Source organism: Falco rusticolus, chromosome 5 (genome assembly GCF_015220075.1).
Source record: "Falco rusticolus isolate bFalRus1 chromosome 5, bFalRus1.pri, whole genome shotgun sequence".
Classification (NCBI taxonomy): domain Eukaryota; kingdom Metazoa; phylum Chordata; class Aves; order Falconiformes; family Falconidae; genus Falco; species Falco rusticolus.
Genome location: NC_051191.1, coordinates 57,535,643 through 57,561,854, shown reverse-complemented (window position 1 = coordinate 57,561,854; position 26,212 = coordinate 57,535,643). Strand labels below are relative to the sequence as shown.

General features: G+C 56.8%; 1 protein-coding gene across 3 annotated transcripts; it reads left to right on the top strand.

The window, feature by feature from the left end:
- Window positions 1-590: 590 nt before the first annotated feature.
- LOC119149361 (TRIO and F-actin binding protein) lies at window positions 591-26,212 on the top strand. 3 transcript variants are annotated; one of them, XM_037390553.1, is made up of 19 exons: window positions 591-830; window positions 2,149-2,282; window positions 3,683-4,123; window positions 4,909-5,041; window positions 5,397-6,371; window positions 6,638-6,733; window positions 12,003-12,059; window positions 12,415-12,483; window positions 12,938-13,027; window positions 13,875-13,984; window positions 14,412-14,970; window positions 15,599-15,709; window positions 17,659-17,806; window positions 18,334-18,445; window positions 18,935-19,094; window positions 19,448-19,561; window positions 19,862-19,948; window positions 20,863-21,026; window positions 22,727-26,212. In XM_037390553.1, exons 1-18 carry the CDS (start codon window positions 717-719, stop codon window positions 21,022-21,024), a joined length of 3,672 nt encoding a protein of 1,223 aa, XP_037246450.1. In that variant the 5' UTR covers window positions 591-716; the 3' UTR covers window positions 21,025-21,026; window positions 22,727-26,212. The 3 variants fall into 3 exon arrangements, with proteins under 3 accessions (XP_037246450.1, XP_037246449.1, XP_037246451.1); XM_037390552.1 differs by lacking the exon at window positions 22,727-26,212 and adding an exon at window positions 21,780-22,602 and having other exon boundaries at window positions 596-830; XM_037390554.1 differs by lacking the exons at window positions 591-830; window positions 2,149-2,282; window positions 3,683-4,123; ... (2 more) ...; window positions 6,638-6,733; window positions 22,727-26,212 and adding exons at window positions 8,035-8,204; window positions 21,780-22,602.

The window sequence follows — 26,212 nt, the reverse complement described above, 5'->3', positions numbered from 1 at the left end:
GTGGAGCCCTCCCAGCACAGATCACATCCTCAAATCCAAGGACTCACTTTCAAACCCTGTGGGACAGAGGAGGTGATGGTGGGCAGGATGCTTGTGAAAAGCCAGGACAGAAGCGTGGAGTCCAGCTGTTGTGCTAGCTGTTTGTTGCCCTTCACAGTTTTGCAATTGACTGTCCTACAGGTCTCAAATTTTAGTGGGGTCAACAAGTTTAGGAAGAGTCTCAGTGGGCCTCCAAATTTCCTAAGCTGCTTAAAGCTATCACTTTATGAGCAACATATTCAAGAAGAAAGGTTTCCTTTTTGTGCCTTCTAAGAGAGCTTGCAGGAAGAAAACTTCCATCAAACAAAATAGCAGGATGTGAGCATCATTCCCTCTGTTCGCAGGGACTCCCAAACTGGGGGGTGTCATCAGTCATTTGAAGGCGCAGTGCAGTGCCCTTTTCTGTGAGGGGTCCCTGCTAGAGCATACACCCTTTTATTATCTGTAATTACATGAATCATACTGGTCACCTTGTGCCTGGATGCCTTTCGATTCCAGTATTGCCAGCTGACAGCAGCAAAGTCCAGTCTGGGAATAACATTCCTGCTTCCATAGGAACCTGAGGCTGGGAGATCCTAAGCTCTGGTCTTCTGCTGCTGCTTCTTCCTCTTTTTCCTCCTGGCTGCCACCTGCCAGCAGCCCAGCAGCCAAAGATCTTTGTGTCCCTGCTATGGACGATGTCTGGTTCAGTAGATGAAGTGCCCTGCATGAACTTTGAAGCCAACGTATTTGCAAAGAGCCTGTGCCAGCACTGTTTCCAAGCCGCAGGGGCTCACCAGCATGCTATCCAGGTGAGCTCCATCCCACCTGGAGGCTATGAATACTTCATTAAGGACCCTTTGTTTATGTTGGGACTCCATCTGCCTTTGTAAAGATGGAAATCCCTAAGACAAAGGCTCACCTGGCCTTCTAGAGGTCTTTGGGGGAAATCTGCATGGGGAGTCTTCCCAGACATGGGAATCCATCATTTAACCATGTCCAGGCCAGAGCCTGGAGCTACCTTAGCAGGGAAGGGCTGGACACTGGGTGTGAGTGGCTTGATAAATGCTGGAAGGGAAAGCAGGGGTGTTGCAAATGCAAAGCTACAAGGAGGGAAGGGGGAACTGTCAGAGCAGGGACCCACCATGGGTTAATCTCGGCTTGATGTCTTGTGGCGTTTACAGTTTACAGGCTGCCTGACCTAAAATATGGTCCTGGTGGATGTCCCTGAGGCCCCCAGCTGTCAGCTTAGGGCCAGGGCTGAGTTCTGTCCCTGGGGCAGCTGCAGCAAGCTGTTCCTGGAGGGGAAGGCAGGAGGGAGATAAATCTCATGGGACTTTGGGATCCAGGTACCTTGATCCAACACATTCTTTCGGCACAGGGCTGGAAGCACAAACCACTTGGCTGCCTCTGACCAGGCAACAGCTGGTTTCATGTTCACTGAGGGTTTCGTGTTGTTCACTGTCCTCCGGGAGTGACTGGCCTGGAATGATGAAATAGTAATGAGCCTCCCTCTCTCTTTCTTGCCCTCTCCCTCTCTCACCCTGTCCCTGGGCCCTCTAAGGTTACCTCAGCCCTTTGCCCATGATCTGCTTAGAGCTATCACCTCTGAGTGAATGCTGGCATGGGTGAGATGTGACGCAGACAGCTGGCTCCTCAGAGCCTCCCCCACTGCTGCTTATAAGCCCTGCAGGTAACAGGGCTGGGGAGGATGCTGAGATGCCTGCAAGCCCTGACAGACAGAGGCAGGGGCTGGGGCTACAGCCTTCTTTACAAAAATCTCCCTCCTTCTTGGCTCCATTGCCTCTCCCTGAGCTCTCTGGGTGGCAAGGGAGAGCAGCTGCCAGCAGCATCAATGCTGACATGGGAAGGCAGTTTCCCTGAGCCCTCATCCACACGCGCTGTCTCCGAGATGCCTGCAGCATTCAGCATCAGATAGGAGCCTGCTGGGCCTCTCTGGCCTCCAGAAGTAGGAGAAAAATCTCACTGGTGGGCTGGGAGAGGCATCAAGAGCCCCAGAGGCCAGGCTGCTCTCAGAGGAGGTAGAAGAAGGCGGCGTTTCCAAAGGGCAGCCTTCCTCCTCATCCTCAACACACTGACAGCACCACTGCACTCCCTTCTTCCTCACAGGACCATGCCACGGAGGTCACAGGGCATGATGCCGGCAGCAGCGCAGACCCAGGCGAGCCCTGGGACGCCCTCCATATTTTAGCCCCACAGTGTGAGGTATACGTGTGCGTGGGCCCAGTGGAGGGACCAGAGCGGTGAGTACTAGCTGGGAGCCATGCTGCTCCAACGAGCCCCCCTCAGTGGGAAGAGTGGAGGAGGGGGAGCGGGAAGCCAAGCAGGGGGAAATCAAATGCCTTCTCCCTGATGCTCTATTCTCTGCTGCCCGGGAAAAAAGGCTGAGCAACCCCCATGCCATGCCCTCTAACTGGGTTTCTCTTGGCTCTTCCAGGAGAGGTCAGGGGGCCACCAAAAGAGTCTCCTTCCTTCTTACTGCTTGTAGAGCAAGGCTGGTGGTCCCAGGATGGGCTCTGCCAGCCTCTGCCCATCCAGTAGAGAGAGAGCCGGTGTGGCTTGGGCTGCTGGTGCTGTCTCTCGCTTCAGAGGTCTGTGGGTTGTGCTGACCACCAGCTGTCCTCTCTCCCTGCCCCACAGCTGGCACGAGAGCAGGGGATATCCCTCGCTCAGCCCCGGAGCTGAGGGTGAGCACAGAGAAACCAGCACCAACCCCAGCGCCTGTGCCGAAGCCAATTCTGCGCTTCCCAGGGTGAGATGGGATCTCGTGATTTGGGTTATTTTGGTCTCCCCAGCCCCCTCGGCCCTTCAGTGCCACTTCTGCTGGCCACATTCAGAAGATCCTGAGTTGCAAGGGAGGGGATCAGCTGAGACCCTTAGTCCCAACAAAGGAGGCTCTTCCCCTAAAGAGCACACGAAATTCGCTTTTGGATTCCCCTATGTGGGCTTCCCTATGTTTCTTGCCATGACCACAGATGTTGGGCTGGGGTCATCTTATGCTCATCCGGCTCCTCTCCTCATTTTTTTCACCAGCAGCTTTTGGGCTGAACAGGCTGTAACTTCTGATAAACGCTCTTACCTCCTTCCAGCCCCCAAAAGCTACCGGTCCCCATTGCAGAGATCTGCCCTATCTTGTCTCCCAGGACGGGGAAATGACCCGGTTGTGGGACAACACTTTGGGAACGGGCAAACGAGACATGACGAGCTACACGGGCCGCAAGGAGGAGATGCGGCCACGAGCCCCGCAGGCAGACAGACCCAGGTGGGCTCAGCCCGTTCCCTCTGGATCCTGGGTGAGAACCGAGGCACAGGGCTTTAGGAAAGAAATCTGCCCACTGAAAGCAGGTACTCTTGGTTTGCTCCTGTGTGACATCCTAGTTCTGGTTTGTTTTCCACCCCGGGGATCTCTGAAGTTCACGGCAGATCTCTATTTAGTTCAACACCTCCATGGGCATCATATGAAGGGATGAGGCCCAGAGTCCATGAGATGGCATCCCTGTGTGTGCTGACCATGAACCGTGGGTCTCCCGGGTGTTCTCTGCATGGTTTGGCGTGCCCTTGGCTTGCAGTACTGTGTCCCAGCACTCCCACCCCACCTGGAGGGAATCTGGGTTTTATCTCTGCCCTCCTGGACCGTTTCTAGCTCTCCTGCGAAGACCTGCTTTGCTGTGGACGTGGTGGCATCCCGCGTCGCTCGTGCCTCCCCCAGTAACGGCCTTCTCCCCGTCCCAGAGCACCGCACCACCAGCCAGAAGCCTGAGGAGAGCTGGCTGAAGCACCGCAAAACCAGCCCTCCCAGGGCATCAACCCCACCATGTGCCACCGCTGGCTTCTTGCCAGCCCGCAGCGACCCGTTGGGCGGTGGCAGGCACCTCACCGGCTCACGGGGTCGGGACACCCGTGGGCAGCCTGGCGGCGGGGGCATGGAGGGGCAGCATGGGCTGGAGAGGCAGGAGTACACGGTGCTGGCAGATCTGCCCAAGCTGAAGCTCCTTGGCCAGCGGGATGCTGTCGACCGCTGTGGCTCCCGCACGCTCAGCCCCGGCCGGGTGGAGGTGGAGAGGATATTTGGCTGCGAACGCAGGTGAGAAGCAAGAGGTCTCCATAGTGGCCAGAGGCAGGGAATTGCCTGTGCTATGCTCCCTACGCTGTCGGGGAGCTCAGCTGAGCTGTGCCTCAGGGAGAGAGCAGGGCTAGATGGCAAAGCTCAGCTTTCAGCTGTGCTTAAATTTCCCTTAAAGAAAGGGCTGGGTTTAGGCTCAGCTCCTCCGGCCTGGGGAGCTCCCCCAGTGTGGCACGCAGGCAGCTGAGGCCATTGGAAAAGTGGCGTGGAGCTGCATTGCTGGAGGCGGAGGGAGCAGCCCACCCTCCTTATCCTCACAGCCACCTCCAGGAAGCTGCAGGACATGCTGCAGAGCAGGGCAGGCCACAGAAGAGGGGAAGGAAACAAGTGGTCCCCGCTCCCAGTGTCAGTGGCTCCCCAGGGATCCAGGCTCCACTGTAGGAGTCACTCAGGAAAGGATGGGGGATGCTAAGAATTACCCAGTGCTGGTTGTTGGGTCTTGGCTGGAGAAGCTAGAGTGGCTCCAGCATCAATGACACAGGGCAGGAGGGGATGTAAACGGGGACGAGGGAGTATCCTGGGCAGGTGGCTGGGATGTGAAGGACCAGATGGAGGAAAGCTTAAGGAACGGTGTGAAGAAGACATGAGTGAGGCAGTGGGACATGAAGCGATGGGGACAGGGAGAGGCTGTGGCACACACGGTGTCTGGGGCAGGTGGACATCTGTGGGGTCAGGCTTAAGTGGAGAAGGGGCTCTGCCTCTGAGCTGTGCCTGGTGGCAGCCAGACAAACTGTGTGTGCCCACAGGAAATCAGAGACCCTGGAGGCCTTCCAGGCTCTGGAGGAGGGACGTGTGGACCGGCTCGATGGCAAGACCCCTGTGCCACCCAGCAAAGGCCGCCTAGTTCGGAGGCAGTCTAGCCCCAGCCTGCCCAGGGAGGTGAGGCTTGGCTTGGCTGCATGGTGGGACCCCATGCTGCGTTGCTTTTCCCTGACACGTTTTCCTCTATTTCTGCCACATGCTTCTCTCTTCTGTTGCCCTGCTCCCCCTTCCCTGCTATGGCCAGCCCTCCCTCTGCTATGGACTGTGACTTTGCTCTTAAATGGCAGCACCCCTTTTGCCCTTTGGGTGCAAGACACTTCAGTACAGGCTAGCTCTGTGCATGAGGATGCAATTGCTGTCTGGGGAGCTTTTTAACCAAACTGTCTCCCAGCCCTAATCCTGTCTTCTTCCCTCTCACTGGCAGTTATTTTTTTTAAGAAGACTCTCTGCTTTCCGTCCCCTCTGTCCCTAGGGTCAGCGGCTCTCCTGGCAAGTCGAGCAGCGCAGCAGAGACCTCAAGGAACCTCTGCGTTCCTCCAGCCCAGCTCGGCACCCTGAGAAGTCCAGCAGGAACCAGGGTGACCCCCCACGCCCTGCTAGCCCCGGCTGGCTGCTGGAGAGAGGCAGCCGGAGCCCATGCTCCGCAAGTCCGTCCCAGCGGTCAGAGAGGAGGGCAGGGGAGCCTGCGAACCCTCCTTGGCGCTCAGAAAAAAGCTGGAGGAGCCAAGGGGAGCCTAGCCGCTCCCTGAACTCGGAGAGGGGCCGAGCTGCCTGGCAGGCAGGGGGAACAGGGCAAGCCCTAGAGAGAAAGAGCCGAGGGAACTCCCTGCACCCTGTGGGCTTTGGGAAGGGCTCTGGTAACGGTGGAGTGAGCCAGGCAGGGCAACCACCACGGTCCCTCAGTCCTGGGAGGCGCACGGAGAGCACATGGAGAAGCCAAAAGGAAATGTCCCCTCCCACCCCAGTGCAGGGGACAGGGAGGCAACGGGTGAAGTCAGGGGAGCCACTGCACCTCAAGGGGCCTGGGAAGGCATCTGCATGTGGCTGGCAGAGCCTCCGGGAAAAGCTGCCACCCTCCCACGCTGGGAGGAGCACTGGCGGCAACTGGAAAGGCCAAGGCAAGCCCCTGCGCCCCACAAGCCCAACGCGACCGCCGGAGAAGGACTGGAGGGGTCGAGGGGATGCCCACCAAACACAGGCATGGGAGAAGGACTGGAAGCACCAAGAGAAGCCTGTGTGCCATGCAGACTTGATGCGCCAGCTGGGAAGGGACAGGAAAAGCCCCACAAGATGTCTGGACGTAGGACTACGGCCGGATGACAGCTGGAAAAGGCCTGAGAGTCCATCACAGCAGCTGGAGGATGACTGGAAGCACACCCAAGACACAAACAACCCAGAGAAGCCATTGGAAAGCAGCTGGAGGAACAAGAGGCTTCTCGTTTACCATGTGAGTAGGGCAGGAGCCAGAGGTGATGGGGGGACGCCATCAGGCATAAGCTGGCAAGCACAGAGTGGGTGCATTCCCTGGGTTGCAATTCTGCACTGCCCTGGCTCCCCTGGGTCCTCTGCCTGTCCAGGGAAGCCACGCTGCCTGCCTGGCACTGGGAGAAGGGAAGATGCTTCCCCCCTGGCCTGCACTGGGAGGCAGATGCTTGGATCTGGGAAACTAAGGTGAGGACCCATGGCTTCAGCTCCTGCTTTCTCCCCATGCAGCCCCAGTTGGGTGGAGCCGCCTTCCCACTGCAAAGCAGCGCTGGCTCCTCGAGAAGCCCACAGCCACGTTCGAATGCCAGTGAGAAGTGCAACAAGGTAGGTGCCAGGCTTGGGGAATGGTGAGGAAGGACAGCTGCCTGCTCTGCTCTGTGGGCAGGCAGCACCTGGCCCTCCACCGCTCAGTGAGGTGCTGCCTTCCCGTGACCTCCTGGGCACCACGCTCACGAACATTCCCCTTCCCTTTGTCCTTTGTCCTTTTCTCAGTTAGGGAAACGGAGGAACGGAGCCTTTTTTTAAAGCCAGAAAGAGGCAAGCAGTAGACCTGGGACTAAAATCTCAGCATAGCTGCTTTCCTTCCCTTTATTATTGTCTGTGCTGTGATAGCACCAAAGGTTTTATGGGGATGAAGCAGGCTTTAGTGGCATGAAAGAAGATACAGGTGTATTGTGTTGGCATTCCTGGGGTACCAAAAATGCCACGAGAGTGGCCTTGGAGGGCTGCAGAAAGTGTTCTGGGAGCCCATGGAACTGCCAGCTGCGCCTAAGTCCCCCCCCCATGTGGGTCAGTCACCTTGGCCAGGTTATCCCCTGCTAGGGCCTGGCTTTTTGCTTTATGCAAGGACAAACTGCAGCAGGGCAGGAGGCTCCCAAAGGCCTCTGAAACTCGCTTCCCTGATCCAGGCTGGAGAGGAGCCCAAAGCCCTGAGCTCCCCCTGCACGACTGGGTCTGGGTCACCGCACCTATTCCAGGTTTCCTCAGCCCTGAGCTCTGGGCCAGGCACCTTCACTTTGCCTTGCGGCAACAAGTGTTGCCTCTGTAATTGCACGGTGGAGCAGAGCCTGGCATTTCGTGATCCTCGGCCTCCTGCCCCCATTCCTTCGGGACCTTCTTTAGCCATTCCCCTTCCCGATGCCAGCTGGCTTTCTGGGACCTGCTTCCACTTCTGCCGAGATTGCAGCTTTAGGGGTTCGTTTTGGTGGGGGCGGCGTATAAAACCGAGCAGCTTCAGGGGTGAAGGCGAGGACCCCGCTGTGTGCACACGACGGGGCTGCTGAAAATCCCTGCCTAAAAAACCCCACAGATCCCGCCTGGATAAGGGCTGGGCTCCCGGCCTCCCCTCCTGGGGCAGCAGCGGTTTCGGGCCGTACCTCCCCGGGCTTCACCCTTGCCCGGGCCAGCCCCGGGATCGTCCCGTCCCGTCCCGTCCCTTCCCGGCAGCCCGGTGGCTCCATTGGCTGCGGGCGGCCGGGGCGGTGGCGGCTGGCTGCCATTGGCCTGCCCGGGCCCTCCCAGGAAGTTTAGGGGAAGGAAAAAAAAGTTTTTGGGTTGGGTTTTTTTTTTCCTCCTTGTCTTTCTTTCTTTTTTTTTTTTTTTAAATTAAAAAAAAAAAAAAAGGAGGGGGGGGAAGGCGAGCGGGCAGCGCGGGGCGGGCGGCGGAGCGGGCATGGTGGGGCCGCGGGTGCCGCCCGGCCGCTGAAGCTGCCCCGCCGCCCTGGCTGCCAGCGTCCGGCCCCACCGCGACCCCGGCCCCGGCCCCGCCGCCGGCCGCGGCGCCCCCGCCATGACGGTGAGTCGGGACCGGCCCGCGAGGTTCGGGGTTTGGGGGGGGTCGGGGGGGTCCTCCCCCTCGGCTGGGCCCTGGGGGCGCGCAGCGGGACCCCGCGGGGCAGCCGGCGGTTGGGAAGGAGCGAGCGGAGGGCCCCCAGCTGTCAGCCGCCGCCTCCCCGGGTCCCTCCGCTCCCTGCTGGCCCGGGCACCGCTGCTCGCTGGGGGGGCTCTGGCCCTGCCCGGTGCTCGGGGCTGTGGCCGAGGCTCGGTGCCGCCTTGCCTCCCTTCCCCGTCGCCGCCGGGGCCCCCGTGGCCGCTGGGCAGCGCGGCTCCGCTAGCGGCAGCGCACCCCGCCTGCACGGACCTGGGTGCCGCGGGCGGGCGGGCTGAGGCCTGCCGAGCTCAGCGCACCGGTGACTGCGGCCGGTGCGAAACCCGCACCCCCTCCGGCATGGCGAGCTAATGCTCCCCGAGGGAGCCAGATGCGGTTTGGGGGCTGGGAGCATCCCCCACCCGGGGCGAGCCTTCCTCGGAGCAGACCTCTGCCGGCCCTGCCAGGAAGGCTGCTGGGGACAGCGGGGTGGTGGAGGTGACAGGCCAGGCTGCTTTGGCAACACCTATAGATTCGGGAGCTGCGTGTGCACCCTATCCTGGGAGCGGTTTGTACTTCCACCAAACCGAGCTGGAGCGGTTTTGCTTTGTGTTTTGGCCTGGGGCATGCGCCTTGCAGAGCGGAGCGGGTTCCCTTTTTGGAGGAGAGGAGACGTTGTGCTTTCCGGGAGGCCGGGAGCCCCTCGCACCGTCTCTGGGAGGTGAGATGAAGCGGTGCTCTGGGACCTGCTGCTCTGAGGAGCTTTTGGGAGCAAGACGAGCGGGATGCACAGCGATGGCAGAGGCTGGTGATGGAAGGAGCGCGTCTGATCATCCTGTCCCTCCTCTCAGACACTGCGCTTTCTCAGCCTGCTGCTGCCTCTTCCCCCTCCACTTCTCCATCCTGGCGCCTCTGTACCACCCAGGAACCATTCTTTTGCTCTCACCCACTCCCCTTTCCTTCTTTGGTGTTTACATTCTTCGGATACTTGCAGGCTGTTATCACCTCCCCTGTAGCCCTTCTTCAGCCAGAGCAGGCAGCCACCTCTCTTTAACCTGCTGTTGTAAGCCAGTCCTTCCAGTGTCACCGCTGTCCCCAGCTGCTTGGGACCCCTTCTGGTGCCTCTACCTGGCCAGCTGCAAGGCCAAACGTATAGCTGGTGGGTATGGATACAACTAGGCAGAGTTGCTGCTGCCACCCCCCGAGCCGAAGCCTCGCTGTCTGCAGCCCCGAGTTGCACTGCAGGACTGTGCATTTTGCTGGGGGTGCATCCTGCCACATTCTTGTGTCTCTGGCACCCGGATCTCTCCCAGCAGTTTGGCTTTCCTGGCCATTTCCTCCTCCTGCCACTGGGCCACTTCCTCTGGATGGGGGGTTCAGTCTGAACCCTGCTCTCTTCTTTCCCAGTATCCCAAACTCTTTATGCCAGATGAGGAAGGTGGATTTGGTTGTGGGGAGGTGGAGAAAAGCATCAGTTGATGCCTCATCCTATGGTTCTGGCCTTGCCATGACAAAAATAGTTCAAAGCCAATACCAGAGCTGCGGCTCCATGCCTTGGGGGTGGCAGCGAAAATGGAGCCACCAGGGAAAACAGGAGTCCTGTGCAATTTGCCCAGTTGGAAGAAGCCCTCCGGGGGGAGGGGGGGTTCTGGCCCCAGCACTGCATCAGGGGCAGCAGTTCTGGCAGGACTTTGTGCCAGTTTTCCCGGCAGCATACATCCCATTAATGTTCGTTGTTTTGGCACCTAATGCTTTGGGATTGTAAATCCTCAATAAGATGAGACCCAGCTGAGCTGTGCAACAGCCCCAACTGGGAGTCCTTTCACTCTGTCTCTCCCTATATTGTTTTTTCACCTCCACGTAGCCTGCCCTCTCTTCTGCTGAGCCGAGTGCACGTGTGGCCTGGGAGGGGGGGAGGTTGCACTTTGATGTTTTGCCTCCTTTCCTTCCCTCCCACTGCTCCCAGTTCGGAGCCGGAGCTGAAGTCACCGGATTAGAAGGGATAACGGGAAAAAGGGTGGAGCTGCTGCCACAGGGAAGGAATTAATTTTCGGGGCACAATTTCAGGGCAGCAGCAGGGCTGGCGGGACATCCGGCTTCATACGGATGGGGATGCATGTGTCCCCCTCATCTCCCAGCTGCTGGCAGCGCATATCACCTCGGTGGGAGGTGAGACATGGGAGCCCTCTGTGTCCTTTCGCTTTGGTTTTCCTCCCTTCTCAGGCAGCTTGGGGCCACCATCGGATACTTCTGGCAGAGCCTGAGTCTGTAGCAGCTGGTGACCCTCCCCTTGGCGAGCCTCCGTGTGCCTGCTCGAACCAGTAGCCAGAGTGCTGGGGTGGGCCGGCGTACTCGCCCCTTGCCACCCCATAACCTTGGGTGTAACCCAAGAGTGGCAGCTCAGGAGATGAAAACAGGGGAAGGCTCAGCCCAGCTGGGCAGCCAGGGAGTTGGGCTTGCGGGGCAGCCACGGCTGGCCACCAGGCTTGTTCTGGGGGTGTGGAGTGGCTGTGCCAAGCCACCCCTTCTTGCCAGCTTGGTCTTGGGTCGCAGTTGTGGCGTGTAGGGACCACTGGTGGCTTCCACAGGGCTGGCAGTTTTGGTGCAGAGCGCTGGGAGGTCCAGCTCTGGCACCGTCACCTCTCTGGCACTGTCCGCACTTGGCTCTGCTGCGGAAGGGACAGATCAGCAAACTCTGGCTTCCCGGGGAGAAGAGGTATTGGGCTGAATTATTTGGTGGCGTAACTTCTCTGGAGCCAGCAGGGTTAGGAAAGAGGGACTGGCTCCAGCCTGTTTAGCTGAGGGCAAAACGAGGAAGAGTGGTTCCCCTGAGTCAGCTTTCTGGCACTCCACCTTGGGAAGGAGATAAACTGGTTGGGATGCCGCACCAGTGGCATGAGGTTAGGAGGAGGGGGAGCAGGGGGAAACTTCTTTCTAGCACAGGGTGATTTGGGTGAGATTCTGTTCATCCTTACGTTTGGTAGCGGTGGCCAAGCCTGGGCTGAGGGCAGGCTCTGCAGCAGGAGGAAGCAGAAAGCTGGGTAAGAGGAGCCCCCAGCACCTTGGAAAGGATTGAGTCTTTGCGAGTGTCAAGTCTCTGAGAGGATCAAGCACTGGTTGTGACTCTGATTTCATCTCTACCCTGGAGCACATTGTTTAAAGGCAATGTGTTTTCACAGCTGTTGAATTGCCTCCTGTATATTTGCGGTGAGGGCGGTTTTGTAGAGAACTACTCACTTCTTCAATAAAAGATTGGTGGTGAAGTTACCAGAGGGACAGTAGCCCTGGGGCATGGATGGCCATGGTTTGGACAAGGTGTGTTTGATTCTTTGTGACTTTGCCTCCATCTCTGAGGCAAGCCCCATCAGTGGCAGTGAAACGCTCCCTTCTGCCTGCTCTCCTTGTCCCTGCTTCCCCCCCCTGAATAAATACCTCTGAGGCACCTTGTGGAAAGCTCCCTGCTGCATATTTTCCTTTCATTTTTTTTAAAACCTCTTTCCTTATCTCCTGCTTCCTCTTACAGGAACGACTGCCTGCTGCTGAGAGCTAAATCCAGTTCTGCTTCACCACCGGGTCCTACACCCCCATGAATTTCCTAAAAGCAATGCCAGGCCATTCCCACTGTTATTCTGCCACTGGAGACTCGCCTTCCACCCCCTGGCATGAAAAGACCTTTTGTGTGTCGCTCCAAGACAGTAACCCTCTGTTTTTTCCTCTCCTCTCCAGCCGGATCTCCTCAATTTCAAGAAGGGATGGATGTCCATCTTGGATGAGCCGGGAGAGGTAAGCTCAAGGTGGAGGTCTGCCTCTTCCCCCAGCCCCTGCTGCTAGAGATCCCCTGGTGAGCAGCCAGTTTCCTTCCCCCTCGCTTGCTGAGGTCACTCCGGCTGGGAAAGGCAGCAGGAAGCCTTTGGTGGAGGTGCCTTGCTCTGTGTGCAGGCATGGAGGTTCACCCAGCGCCCCTCTTCCAGCCGAGGGGTGTGAGGGGGAGCTGGAAGGGATGTGGAGGAGGGGGAAGAGAAGGCCAAGAGGTCACAGTGCAGAGCGTCCCTCCCTGTTCCTACGTTTCCCCCGGTAACTGCCTATCCATTTCCCTCCTGTCTTTTCCCTTCCCTCCCCCTGCCCGATCCGCCTGCAGTGGAAGAAACATTGGTTCGTGCTGACTGACTCAAGCCTGAGGTATTACCGGGACTCGAACGCAGAGGAGGTAAGTATGGCCAGCTTTTCTCCAGCCTTCTCTTGCTTCCTGGCCAGCACGGAGAGGAGTGCAGCCCTGGCGTAACCAGCATGCTCCGGGGAGAAGCAGCAGCATCATGTCCTCCTGAAGGGCACTAGAGGTGGCAAGCTGCTCTTCCCAAAGGGGTGACGAAGGGGATGGGTATCTGAAGGTGGGGTGGTGAAGCCTGGTGGGCTGTCAGTGCTGGGAGGTGAGGAGAAGGGCTGGTCCTGTGGCTGGACATCTCTGATGCTCTCCATCGACACTACTGGCTGCCCTTGGGTTAAAAGAGGCCACGCTGTGCTGGGGAGCTGAGACCGGCTCCTGGAGAGCTGTGGGATGAAGGCGGAGGCTGCCTGTGCTTTGTTTATGGTGCTGACAGGTGATGGGAGCTTTTTCAAAGCTGGGTTTGCACTGATGTCCTAATGGGTGGCTGTGCTTTCAGGCTGATGACCTTGATGGAGAAATTGACCTCCGCTTCTGCACAGACGTGACAGAGTTTGCGGTGCAGCGCAACTATGGCTTCCAGATACATGTGAGTGTCTGGCACTGTGTGGACATGGAGCAGTGGCACCAAGGGACACTGGGTGGCAATGCTTGTTCCCTCCCCATGCTGAGATGCCGAGAGGCAACCCATGCAAACCTTTGGCAAGGCTAGTTGGTGATGCGTGGGTGGCAGTGCTCAGGGACATGAGTGCTGCCCACCTGGAAAGGATGGAGGAGGAGGAGGGAGGCTTTGCAGGGCTGACCAGAGGCTGTGCTGGAGGGGGCCCAGGAGCCAAGCTAAATGCCAGGAGTGTTTACTTGACGAGTTGTCCAAGGCACCTTCTCTAGAGCTGCGGGGAGGGAGTGGTGAGCACTGCAGATCTCAGTGTAGCCTGGCTGACTGTGCTGTAAGTAACAGCCTGTACCCTGGATCTGGCCCCAGCACAAACTTGGCTACTTGCTGTAGCAGCAGGAGGTGACTGCTAAGGCAGCACAAAACCCGGCATCTCTGGGTATGCAGAGCTGGGCACTTCACGGTCTGGGTTCCCCTGTGGCCTGCTGCTGTAGGGAACCTCACCCCAGCGCTGGTGCCCAGCTCCCGGCACCTGAATGGCTGGATTGCACTGCCTCACGTTGGGCCAGGTGTGTCAGCAAAGTTTCTTTGGTCTTTGCCTGGAGATGGTCTCATGGAGGATGTGTAATGGGCTTCCCCACAAAAAGCATGTCCCTGCTCCCACCCCTTCACCTGCCCCTAAGAGTCTTTGACACAGCAGGTGGCCTCTTTAACACTGTCAACCACCTGTGCAAGCAGGTGCCTGGGGGTCTTGGGGAGCGAGCGGGAGCTGCTTGTACCTCCACTGGGTGCTGACGGGGCTTCTGTTGCCTCCCCATTGCAGACAAAGGATGCCGTGTTCACCCTCTCAGCAATGACCTCGGGCATCCGGCGCAACTGGATCGAGGCCCTGAGGAAGAACGTGCGGCCGGTCAGTGCTCCGGATGTCACCAAGTAAGAGCTGCCCCACGCTGCTTCACTTCTTCCTCCTCTTTCTGCCCCTCTCCCCTGACAGGCAGGGACTGGAAAGGCCCCTCTGGAAATCCGGCTGCTCCTAGATCATCCCTGCCTTCCGCTCCTCCTGAACATGGCCTGGATACACCAGCCAGTGGCAGGGGTTGAGAGCCTGGTGGCTCCCATTGTTGCACCCACTTTTTGCCTTGCCACATCAGTTTAGCCCGGTTTCTCCACCAGCATGGCTAGAGCTGGGGTGGAACCCATTTCCTCAAGGGGTGGGATGCTACAGGCCTAGCTCCACGCTCAGTGGGATTTTGTAAGGCTGGGCTGAGTGAGGGCTGAGCCTTGGGCAGTTGATGGTGCCTCCGCTGGCATCCTTTCCCACACCATGCCTCTCCTTCACCAGCTGTCGCTCTGGTTTCAGGCTGGCTGACTGCGACAAGGAGAACTCCTTCCATAACTGTGTCCCCCAGAAGGGCTCACTCCGGTTGGAGGAGCAGCAGCGGCCAGGCTTGGGCTCTGAGGGAAACTTGAAGGGTGGACACTGGAAGGCAGATGGACACCGCCATGCCTTTGACTACGTGGAGCTGTCTCCCCTGCCGCAGGACCCCGGGAATCAGGCGTCCCTGCAGAAAATGAGAGGGAGCTTGAGGATCTCTGATCGAGCTCCCAAGCATGAGGAGCTGGAGCGGGATCTGGCTGTCCGTTCGGAGGAGAGGCGGAAATGGTTTGAGACCCCTGACAGCAGGGTCCCAAACAGCGATGGCCCAGTGGGAGACTCTTCCTGCAAGGTGGGGGAGCAGGACCTCCCCACTCCCCCACTTTCGGAGGACCAGCGGATTCAGCTGAATGAGGAGATAGAGAAGAAGTGGCTGGAACTGGAACGCCTGCCCTTGAAGGACTCACGGCGGGTGCCCTTGACAGCACTGCTGAACCAGAGCAAGGGAGGCCACAAAGAGACCAATGAGATGCTGAAAAAGGAGGTAAGAGCATCCCTTCTCTCTCAGACCAGGATTCTGGTGGCCCCTTAGTGTGGTGCTTGGCAGTAGGAGGCTCTGCAGAAGAGCAGGGCAGAGGTGCAGAGAGGTGTTCGTTCTTTCTGGCTCTGTTTGCCACCCCTCAAGTGCATGGGAGCTTTTGCAGCCAGGTAGTACAAGGCCAAAGATCTGCTCTCACACACTTGGAGAGGTTGCCCAGGCCATGTTTTGATCAGGATAAGTTAGTTGGTGGCACTGCTTACATGGAGTTGGTGTTTCCCAGGAGTACATCCACAGCCTCTCTTCTCTGGCTGTTCACAAATCTGCAGGTGCTTCACCCACCAGCTTTTGAAAGGACCTGTGCGCTTGTCTGTTGTCCCAGCTACATGTGTAGTGGTGGTTTCCTCCAGCACAGATCCACACCTGGAGGCTGGGATGTCTCCTCCTCTCCTTGCTAACACTTACCAGGCTGGGGGGTGGCTCTGCCAATTTGATCCCTTTGCAGGCTGCCGTTCCTGTCGGAAGCTGATGCCTCCATTGGCCATGAACACTAAGCCCAGTGTTCAAATGCAGCGCGCTGGTCAGGCCACAGCACTTTTCTCCCCTGACTATCTCTCTCCCCTCCCTGGTGCAGGTCCAGTCACTGCGGGCACAGCTGGAGTCCTGCCGGGCCCGAAATGAGAGCCTTCGGGAGGCGGTGAAATCCCAGGGAGATGGCCATGTGCCCCGGGGGTACATTTCACAGGTGAGCAGGGTGCTGGACACAGGACTCTGGGGTCTCTTCCAGTCCGAAGCTGGGAAATGCTGGGACCCAGCTCATTGCTGAGCAGGTATTGCTAATCATTGGGTTGCCATGGTGACCCAAACTGTGCCCACTTGTAATCAATGTTAATTACATAAAGGCTGGTGTGTGTTGCCTAGCCTTAAAGGGGACAGCATAAATGGGGAGGAGGAGGAGGAGCATTAGGGGAAGCGTGCAGGATCTGTGCCCTAGCTTGGAGGTGGGTCAGCAGCCTTCTGCTGAGCCACCTGTCCAGCGGTTTGCAGCTCGCCACATGTGGTTCTTGCTAACATGAGCTCCCAAATCCCTTGTTAAAAGCAGTCCGTCAGGCCCTGGGGATCTCCTGTTCCTGCCAGAGCCGCCTGAGCCCTGAAGGTCACTTTGACAGTGCAGCCGGTTTGTTTGCTGGGGTGGCACGTGGGAAAGCCCGCAAAGCGGAGTTTGCTCACGCTTCAGCCTCTGGCTTCTCTTTATTTATTTTCCCCCCTACATGGACTTGTCCAAAGCAAGTGGGGTCACATCCCACAGGGATTTCCTGAGAGTAGGCTGCCATTCCACCAATCTGTGGGGATTTCAGGATGTGTCCTACGTGTCAAAAGAAATTGGGGGAAAGGAAATGGGGTCTGGTGAAGCCTGTTGCAGCAGGCTGGCTGTACCTAACCCAGATAAAGAAACCCACAAGTCCTGAGGTGCCCAGCCCAGCCACTTACCAGTCGCTCTGTCTTCTTGATTTAATATTTACAGCTCACAGGCCTCTTTATGGTCAAAAAACCCAAAAGGAGTGAGGAGGAATGGCAACTTACCTTCCTAATAACTTGTCTCAAAAGGCCAGCATTTCACATCTGAGGCCAAACTTGGCCTTTCCCCAAGGGCTCATTTTCCCTCAGTCTGCTGAGGTCCACAGCCATTCCGTGGGCCGATCACCAAATTGATCCGTTGCTTTTTCCTTTGGTTCATCTGTGAAACTTCACACCTTCCCTCATCTCAGTAGGGAGGAGTAGCCAGAAAGGACTTGCATTTCTACAATGTGTTGCAGCACCCTTTATATCAGCCTTCACCTTAGTACTGGGGGAAGGAACGGGACAGCAAGGGGCTGTTGGGGGATGGATGCGATGTGGCACTCTGGTGATGTCTTAGAGGCCCTGACTTTTAAAATAATACTGTGGCATGGTTTGGGGGTGAACAAAACCTTCCTGAGGGGCTTGGGGTGGTGCTTCAAGTATCTGGAGGGAGAGCAGAGGTGTAGCTCCAAAGTAGGAACCGCTTTGTTTGGCGGTAACCCCAATTCACCACAGTGCTCAGCATTGAAAGAACAATCCCCTTGATCTCAGAGCCATCAGAAAGGAGGGCAAGCTGTGTGAGGAGGATCCCTAACCATTAGGCTTTGTGGAGGGCTCTTTGGCAGCCTCTGTTGGGCCACAGGGCAGTTCAAGGTGTCAGTTTTCAGGAGAAGAGGCTCAGTTTTCATTGATTCTGAGGGATGCTACTTCATTTAAAAGGCAGATACTGAGATGCAGTTCCCTCTGTTGATCTCCTTCAGCCAGGCAGTGCAGCCTGGTGGAGGGTCTGGACTGAGTTGTCAGGTGTGTCATTCCCAGCTCTTGGCCCAAGACAGACATTCCTGTCTTGCTGCTTCAGTTTTGAGAAGAGCAAGAGGAATGTTTCATCCTTCACAAAGCACAAAGGTTGCAAGATGTGCAGCCCTATCAAATAGTTGTGTTCACTGATAAAAGTTCCACCTCACTTCCAGAAAGAAATGACCCTCATGGCAAATGGTCTCACTTCTCTCAAAATGGCCCTGGACTCGAATGAGGTTTGCAAAGGCAGACATCAGCTCAGCCCGGTACCTGTCCTGGCCCAAGCCTTTGCTCTTGCCTCCTGGTCCCTCACCCCTCCTTTCTTTGGCACGGCAGGAGGCCTGTGAGCGCAGCCTGGCTGAGATGGAGTCGTCCCACCAGCAAGTGATGGAGGAGCTCCAGAGGCACCACCAGCGGGAGCTGGAGCGGCTGCGGCATGAGAAGGAGCGGCTCCTGGCAGAGGAGGCGGCAGCAACGGCAGCAGGTAGGAGTGAACACCAAGCCATGCCCCCACTTAGGAGGGTCCCTCCTGCCTCTCCCAAATGTCTCTTGCCAGAAACCAGTCATCCCAGTCACCTGGAGCCACACTGCTAACCCTACTGGTGTGAGGCTGATGCTCCTTGGAGCACGAGTTTGGTACTCCTCAGACCTGTGCTGTGGAGGCTGTTTGGGGCTGGGGGTTTGGGGTGGTAAAGATGCGGTGGGAAATGGGTTATTTCCTCTGTGGATGGGTAGGAGGGGGGTCAGCACCTTCTAGGTGGACGGGGCTGGCAGAGGTGGCAGAGAGCTCCCACACTGCCCCGTATTGGTCTAGTTGGCAGCATTTGGTGCATTGGGATGATCCTGGGGCATGGAGAAGGTGGGGTATGCCCTGAGGGCAGGAGGGGGAATCTGCAAAGAGGTCTGGGAGCCCGCAGCAGCAAGAACTCAACCAGTTCCCTGGTGTGGTTTCCCCATATGTGCCGGAACTTGCGCAGCCTGATCCCCCATCTCCCATTGCCCCTTCTGCAGCCATCGAGGCATTGAAGAAAGCCCACCGGGAGGAAATGAATAAGGAGCTGGGCAGGACACGAAGCTTCCAGCAATGCAGCTCGATCTCAGATGCCCTCCAGAAACAGCACCAGTAAGAAACCACCTGTCCCGCTCCCATTGCCTGATGTTGCCGCCATGTGCCAGTGTCACTGCACCCTGGTTGCAGCCATAGCCCCCAGCTCTCCCTCCTGTCACTTCCCCAGCTCCCTCTGTGGGCTTGGTGGGTGCCCGGCAGTGACTGCCAGGGCTGCTGGAGCTGTAGGGCAGGGAGGTTTATCCCCTGCTTGGCTATTGTAGCACCTCTGTTTTCCCTGCAGCTCCTCCATTTTTCCTATAGCTTCTTCCCTCTGTTTTCTTTATGGAAAGCTCCTCCATTTTTCCTTCATGGCTTGAAGCTCCTAGAAGCACCATGCTCACGTGCAGGAGGGTGGGAAATAAAGCCTTGGTCCACAGGGAACGTTGTTTTGTGCCAATGACTGATGGGGGCAGAGGCTGCCCATGGCAGGGGGGGAAGGTGATGTCAGTGGCCAGGGGCCAGCAAAAGTTGCAGGGCAGCAATGAGCCAGCACCTCTTTGGCAGGTTGGACGTGGAGTCCCTGAAGCGGGAGCTGCAGGTGCTTTCTGAACAGTATTCCCAAAAGTGCCTGGAAATCGGGGAGCTCACCCAGAAGGCAGAGGAGCGGGAGCAGACACTGCAGTGCTGTCAGCAGGAAGGGAAGGAGCTCCTCCGGAAAAACCAGGCAAGAGAAGGGCTTTCCCTGCCAGCAGAGACCGCCGAGCATGTTCCTCCCTTGCACAGCCCAGCCCTTGTGTTAAAACTCCCCTACTTGTTCCCATTTCTTCCCTTCTGAGACTTCATCATCATCAGGAAAAAAAAAAAAAAAAAAAGTTAGAGGCTGTGGATGGGCTTGTCTTAACTATCATGTTAAATATGGTGAACGTACTTTGCTGTTGTAGGTGCTGTAACCTATGGGCAGAGGGTTACAAGAAGGTCTCTCGAAGCTGGAGTAGGGCTGGCTTGAAGATGGAGAGGTCAGGACAGCAGAGAGGCCTGTGCCATGGCGAATCTGATGTCTTTTGGTTTTGCCTGCAGGAGCTGCAGACCCGTCTCTCGGATGAGATTGGGAAGTTGCGAAGCTTTATTTCATCGCGGGGCTCTGGGGACCGCTCTTCGCACAACAACGAGCGGAGCTCCTGTGAGCTGGAGGTACGGAGTCCCCCCCTGTGCTGCCCCCCTGCCTCTATCCCCACCCTGTGCTGGGGGTCTCCTCACAGTGGTTTTGGCTGGGAGCGGGTGGGAGTGGGGTGCCGGATGGAGCAGTGGGCTGGTGCAGGAAGCAGGTACGCAAGCTTCCCCTTCGCTGCTCTCCTGGGCTGCTCACGCTGTTTCCTGCCCCAGCCCTCCTGGCCCTTCCTTCCTTTTCCATTGCCACGCTTGCGCCAGGACCTGCTGGCCTTTCTGAGGCTCCTGAGTCATCTCTGATTCCTCTCCCTACTCCTGGCCCAGGTGCTGCTGCGGGTGAAGGAGAACGAGCTCCAGTACCTAAAGAAAGAGGTGCAGTGCCTCCGGGAGGAGCTGCAGATGGTGCAAAAGGTTGGTGTTTTCTGGGAGCCATTGGGAAATTAAGCAGGAGAGGGGAGGGAGGGGAGCACCAGGGCTGCATGTCAGCAGGATTCAGCTGGGTTTGATGGGATTCTTGGGCCAAACTCTCTTGTGAGTTGTGCTCCTTGTCCTGGCGTGCTCCTGAGTGCATAAGCAGCCACATGCTCTGAGCAGCACAGGCTGGTGTAGACTTCCCTTGTACAAGGGAAATGTCATGGAGACTGCTGCTGGTTTCCCCAGATGTATGTACACGTAAGTGTGGACAAGCCAGGAGCCCTTCTTTCCCAGTTGGGAAGCCTGGATGAAGTCTGCCCAGTGCTCTGCTTGCCCAGCCACCTTCTCTTCCTCCAGTTGTCATCTCGCTGGGTAGATGAGTTTCTTTGGGCACAGCTGCTGGGTGTGCTGCTCCCTCCACTGGCAGCAGCTCCTTCAGAGGGATTTTCAAAGACCCCTGCCAAAGGGGAACCTGAAAGAAGCTTTGCGATTCAGTGATGCTCCAGGAGTTTATAATTTTCTCACTTAAGATTTTTTGCTGTATGAGTGACTGGGCTGGGACTGGCTTTTTCCGTGGCCTTTATCTTTAGTAGGGCTTATTTTTCCCACATGACTGGCCCAAATGCACACAAGCCATAGTAAATCCCACATCTCCTCAATCTGATATTATAGATCGCCACTACTGTGGGACCAGTGACCCTGCCTTCCTTCCCTGCCTGGGGTTTGGGAAATGCTACCTCCATGGTCTTTTTCTGAATGGTTTCTGTGTGGCCTGGATTGGGATGGGCTTCAAACATGGGATTCACTTTCACCTCCTCACCTGCTGGCCTTTCTGCTGCTGGGCTTGCCTTGTCACCCCCTTCCCTATTATTGGCCCTAAAACCTCTTGACCCCTTTCCCTTCTCTGGCAGGATAAGAGATTTGCGTCAGGGAAATACCAAGATGTCTATGCAGAGCTGAATCACATCAAGGTGCGCTCGGAGCGAGAGATCGAGCAGCTGAAGGAACACCTGCGCCTGGCTATGGCGGCTCTGCAGGAGAAGGAGTCACTGTGCAACAGCGCTGGCGAGTAACGGTGAGCACCAGTGATGCTGTGATGTCCCCTGCAGGTGCAAGTGGCTGAGACTGGCTGCCCCGCATTGACAAGGAGATGGAAGCTGCCAGTTCCTCCTGCTGCAGAGTGTTAAAACTTTAGGCTTAAACTCTTCCTTCTCTGCTTCTTGCATTCTCTCATCCTGCACCCCTGGCCCTCCTTTTGTGCCTGACATTCTCGCAAGGTGCTCAGCCCCCTTCTTGCCATGCTGCTCTTGACGCTGCTCTTGATGCTCCTGCAGCTAGCACCAAGCACTGCTCAACCAGGCTGGACGTAGGAGCCAGCCACATGCTGGCCTTCGCCCTGTGGCTTGGGTGACAGCGTGGGGGCAGTTATGTGCTACCTACATAGGTAATGTTTCTGCTGCATTCACCTTTGAAGCAGTTTCTCTATCGCAGCATGGAAATTAGGTCTGCAACAAAGCAGCCCTGACTAGACCCAGCCCTCCTCCCACTCGCACCTGTGGGCATGCCTGCTGCATCTGGGGAGGGAAGCAGGGTGACAGGAATGAGGTTGTCCTGTTGTCCAGAGCAGTTCTGCTTCTTGCCTGGATGCAGTGGCCATCAGGATTGGGGTCACCCTGCTCCACCAGCATTTGCTGGTGGGCACCAAGATGCATGGGTCTGTAGCAGGGCTCCAGATGGCCATCTCCTGGGGGAGGAGAAGATACGGTATTTCTGAGCTCAGTGGAGTCTTTCTAAACCAGGTCTGGTTTTCTCTTTTCTCTCTCTCCAGGTCTTCTCTTCATTTGTTTATCTGTTCTTGTTTTGTATTTGCTCCATTCCTCACTTGCAGGGAAGGTGGGGGGTGTGTGTGTGTTGAATCCCATCTGTTATCACCTTGATGAGGAATCCCACACACACCCCAACCTCCTCAGTCCCCTCCCAAAGCTTTTTTGATGAACCCCTTTTGCCTGCATACCTGAGCACATTGTTTGGACTGGCTCCTTACATGCACCTTCTTCAGGATTTTATATGTGAAAATTATATTTTATAGAGGAATTTTTCTGCCTCCCTGGGAAGAAGGGGAAGAGAAGGGGGAAAACTTTTACTGCATCACCAGAATTTTTACCCTAACAAAGAGAATCTGGTTCCCCAACCCCCTCCCAGCCCCATTGCTCCTGGCCGCACAGCCACCTTCAGCACATATTCTGTCTGTTCCAAATGTCTCTGTGGACCATCCTGGGATGTATGGTGAGGATCATGACCCCTCCACCTATGCACTCCGTGCCAACCCCAGGGACCTGCAAAGAAGACATGCAAGCCATAGGAGGGAGCTGCTGGGGCAGTCTGCCATGGATATGCTTGCCTGGGACTTTTGAAATAGGAGACCTTGGCAAGAGTCCGCATGATCGAGCTCTCTCTGTGACTGTCCTTTGGCTCCTTTGAGAACCCAAGCTGGCAGAAGCCCAGAGCCAGGGGGCTTTTCCTTTCCAGGGAAGAGGAGCTGTGACGCTGCTACTGCACCTGCTGGAGCCAACCCCCTCCAAGGTGGCAGCTGCTGCTGCTCTGCTACACCCTTCAACTTTTAACTTAATAAAATCTTCCCTTTTCGCTGAGAAAAATGTGTTCCTTGAGGGGAAGGCTTGCCACATGGCCCTAACCCAGTGTGGCAGTGGGGTGTCATTTTTCCAGGTTCCTGTGCGACTTGGGTATCCTGACCTGTTGCTTGCCTCCCTCTAGATTTGGGGAGGGAAAGCAGTGGGAGCACCCCCAGCCCCTGGCCGGAGAGCAAGAGGAGCCCTGCAGTGCCATTAATCCAGCTGCCTGCCCCACCTTTGGATCTGGGGGAGAAATAACCTGCTTCACCACACAGCTCTGAAAATCCCACGTGGACCCTCGGGATGGAGGACCTTGGCATGACTGCTCCTCGTTCAGCCCCATCTCAATGTAAATGTGAGCTGCTGCTCTGCAGAGAGGCTGCTGGCAATTATGGAAGAGCCCTAATTGCAGGCTATTGCCAGGGCTGGGGGCAACATCTGAGGAGGGGAAGACCAGGGGGTCAATGAAGACCTTTGGATAGAGGTGATGGATGTGTTGGCTGGGAGGCTGGAGTACTGTGCGATGTGGGGATGGGAGTGGTGTGTAAGGTGGTCGGGGATGGGAGTGGTGTGTAAGGTGGTCGTGGCAGCCGTGAGAGGAGAGTTAGGGCAGCACGGCACTGCTCGGTGTGTGATGACCTTGCTGTGGTACCAGCAGCCCCTGAGGCAGCGGGGTGCAGGCAAATGCAGACCCACCCCTCTGAGCAGGGCTGCAGCAGCTGCTTTCCCTAGGTGAGGCGAGCTGCTTTTGTAAGTTTCAGATTCTGGTACAACTGGGTTGCAGGCTTTAGTCACGTGCACAAGGCCTTTGGGCAACCTGGCAGATGGTGCCAGAGGCCAGGCACTGAGTTCAGCGGCCGGCTCCCCCCTGCACCCATGCAGAGCCAGGGCTTGCTCTTGCTGGTGCTTAGCCTCCTGCCTCCAGGCTAGAAACCTTGTCCCCACGCTGCCCCAGGTCCAGGCTTTTCCCTCTGCCTCCCAGTAAGACATGGCTGTTGCCATTGAGTATGGGACAGGGTAAGCATTTGGCATGCCAGGGGCTGAGATGGGAAGGAAGGCAAAAGGCAGCAGAGCAGCTCAGGGCAACTGCTTCCAGACTGCATGGCTTGGTCTTGCCATGAGGCAGGGACCAAGAAAGGAAGGAAAAAAGTGGGGTTCAGGGCACAGTGTTGCAGGCTTGGGGGTGCATGCATGGTTTTTAGAAAAACACTGAAACAACAGTCTGCATGGTCGTACCTGCTCTCAGGGGAAGAAATCCCCAAAAGTGGGCTGCTGGGGGCAAGCGGAGGGTGAGCAAGGGGTGAACCCGCAGAGTGCTGGAGCGCACAGTGCTTGGCATGCTGCTCACCAGCCCCTTCCCTGAAGGGTTCAGTATCTTGTGTTTGTTTGGGTGGTGTTTTTTTCTTTTTGCTTTCCTGACCAGGGGCTGCTGGCCCCGATAAACGTGTCGTGTAAGTGCAGGCGAAATGTGCGGGCGCCCGACATGCGGTTGAGCCTCGCCTCCTTGAGGCTCTGTGGCTGCAAATCAGCCACTGCTTGGGTAGGAGCATCCTGTCACCCCAGGGTGATGGGAGACCGCCGCCCTCCAAACCAGCACGGTGTTTATCGGACAGCCCCTGTCTTGCCTGTGGCAGGGTGATACGCTTGCCCATCATCTCTGCATCACTATCTGCTGGGTGCAGGGGAGCTGGGTTGGGGGAGAGTGGCAGGGAGAGATGACCAAAATGCCCACAAGTGACAAGCGCAATGGCTGGCAGAGCCCAAAAGGGCAGCATCCTGGCTCACATAAGGAGCTTGCTCTTGAGAAACAGCTTGCAAATCTTTGAAAAACAGTGGTAATTGGTCCAGCAGCCAGAGGCAATACCCCTTCACTATTTATTGGCATCATTAAAGCCTGCTCTGCTGTTAGCTGTGGATGGGCTGAGTGGCTTCATGCTGAGCTGACCACACTGCATTACACACCAGGGGCCCAGGGCTGAACCTCTGATGAGCATGGCTGGAAATTCAGGTAACTTCCCCGGTTTGCCACTAACAAAGTACTGAAGCACTTGGGTCTGAGTGCCAGTGAGGCCAAGTCCCACTGCTGAGGATTCTGAACCTCTTTGAAAATAGAAACTGGGTAAAATAAAATGTCACTGGCACTAGTCACCAGAAGTGCTCTGATGTGCTGGGGTGTCAATGAACAGCCATCCTCTCCCTGCAAGGAGATCCTACCTGGCAGATCCACAGCACATCCACAGTAGACACAGCTTGACCATTTAAGATGAAATCCGCAGCTGGAAGTGTGTAAATCCCTATGGGGTCTGGTTGAATGCAGTGCAGGGAGGGAGGAGAAGGTAAATGGGATTATGGAGAGGATTCCTCTGCCAGGCTCTGTCTTCTGGGGTTCGTCAGAGAAGCAAGATTTCTCAACCTCTGCTGACTAATGCCAGAAACAGGAGGGTTGGAGCAGCTGGGTAGCCCTCCCTGAGGAGAAAAGGAGGTGCAGAGGGTAACCCACCCTGCCCTGGGCATGATGGCAGGTTCTTGTGGCCAAAAATGCAGGCACGAGCCCAAGGTGGTGGCCCACAGGAATAGATTTTCCTTCTGGATGAGGCCCCCACCATGCTGCCTGCATGGCATGCTGGCAGTGCTGGACTGCACTTCCCAGAGGGCACAGGGCTTCCATTGCCCTGCAGCATCTGCATCCCACCTCCAGCTCCGGCATCCTGCTGGGCGCTAGAAAACCTCTCTCAGTGCTGGCTGGCACATGCTAAGGATACATCGGTATCACAGCATAGGGTTCAAGGGGTGCTTTCCAACATCAAGTGGGGTGCTTCAGGGTTGCCTTGACTGGGATCCTCCCAGGTGCAAGGCCAGCAGCAGCCTGATGAGCTGTGACCACCCATATGCCTTCCCTCCACCGAGTTGCCTGGGGGATCTTCCCCTTATTTTGACTGGCTGAAAATTAGGGAGCTAGTCTGGATGAAAGAGTTGGAACCCCCACATGTAGGGAAGAGGGTGTTTGCCCACCAGCAGCAGCACCTGGTGGAGGAGACTAAGCAGCCCTGGTCGGCAGCAGGACCTGCCCAGGTGACTGGCTGAGATTAGACACCTAATTTTCAGCCGGTTAAAGTTAGGTAAAGCATCTGCCCTCCTCCCTCCCTGCCTCCCCATCACTGCACTGCCCTGATAATGGCTGCCTGGGTGTTAAGGCTGGAGGGTCTGTGGCCAGCCCATGGCACCGTGCCAGCCCTGGGGGCTTAGGGCTGATGCTTACCCACACGCTCCTCCATCTACCCTCAGAGCCCAGTGTATGGGTGAGATGCTTCTGACCGTTAAAAACTTGGATGCAAATAAAAGCAGATGGTGCCTTATCTGCATGCACCTGGGTTGCCTACGTGCAGGCAGCCAGCAATGGCTGTTTATTCCCAGTTAGGAAAAATGAGAGGTCCTTCAGCCCGTCAAAGTCAAAGCGTTGTACAGCAGCCACCAGAGCTTGCTGCCCGTGTGCTCTGTGCGGGGCGGAAAGTGATGTGTTCATTAGGTCTTAAGCAAAAATAAAAAACAACCCAGAGGAGGTGGGAGGGTGGCTATTCCTCTCCGCAATTAGGAGCTCTTTGTTCTTAATAAAATCAAGTGGTTTGCA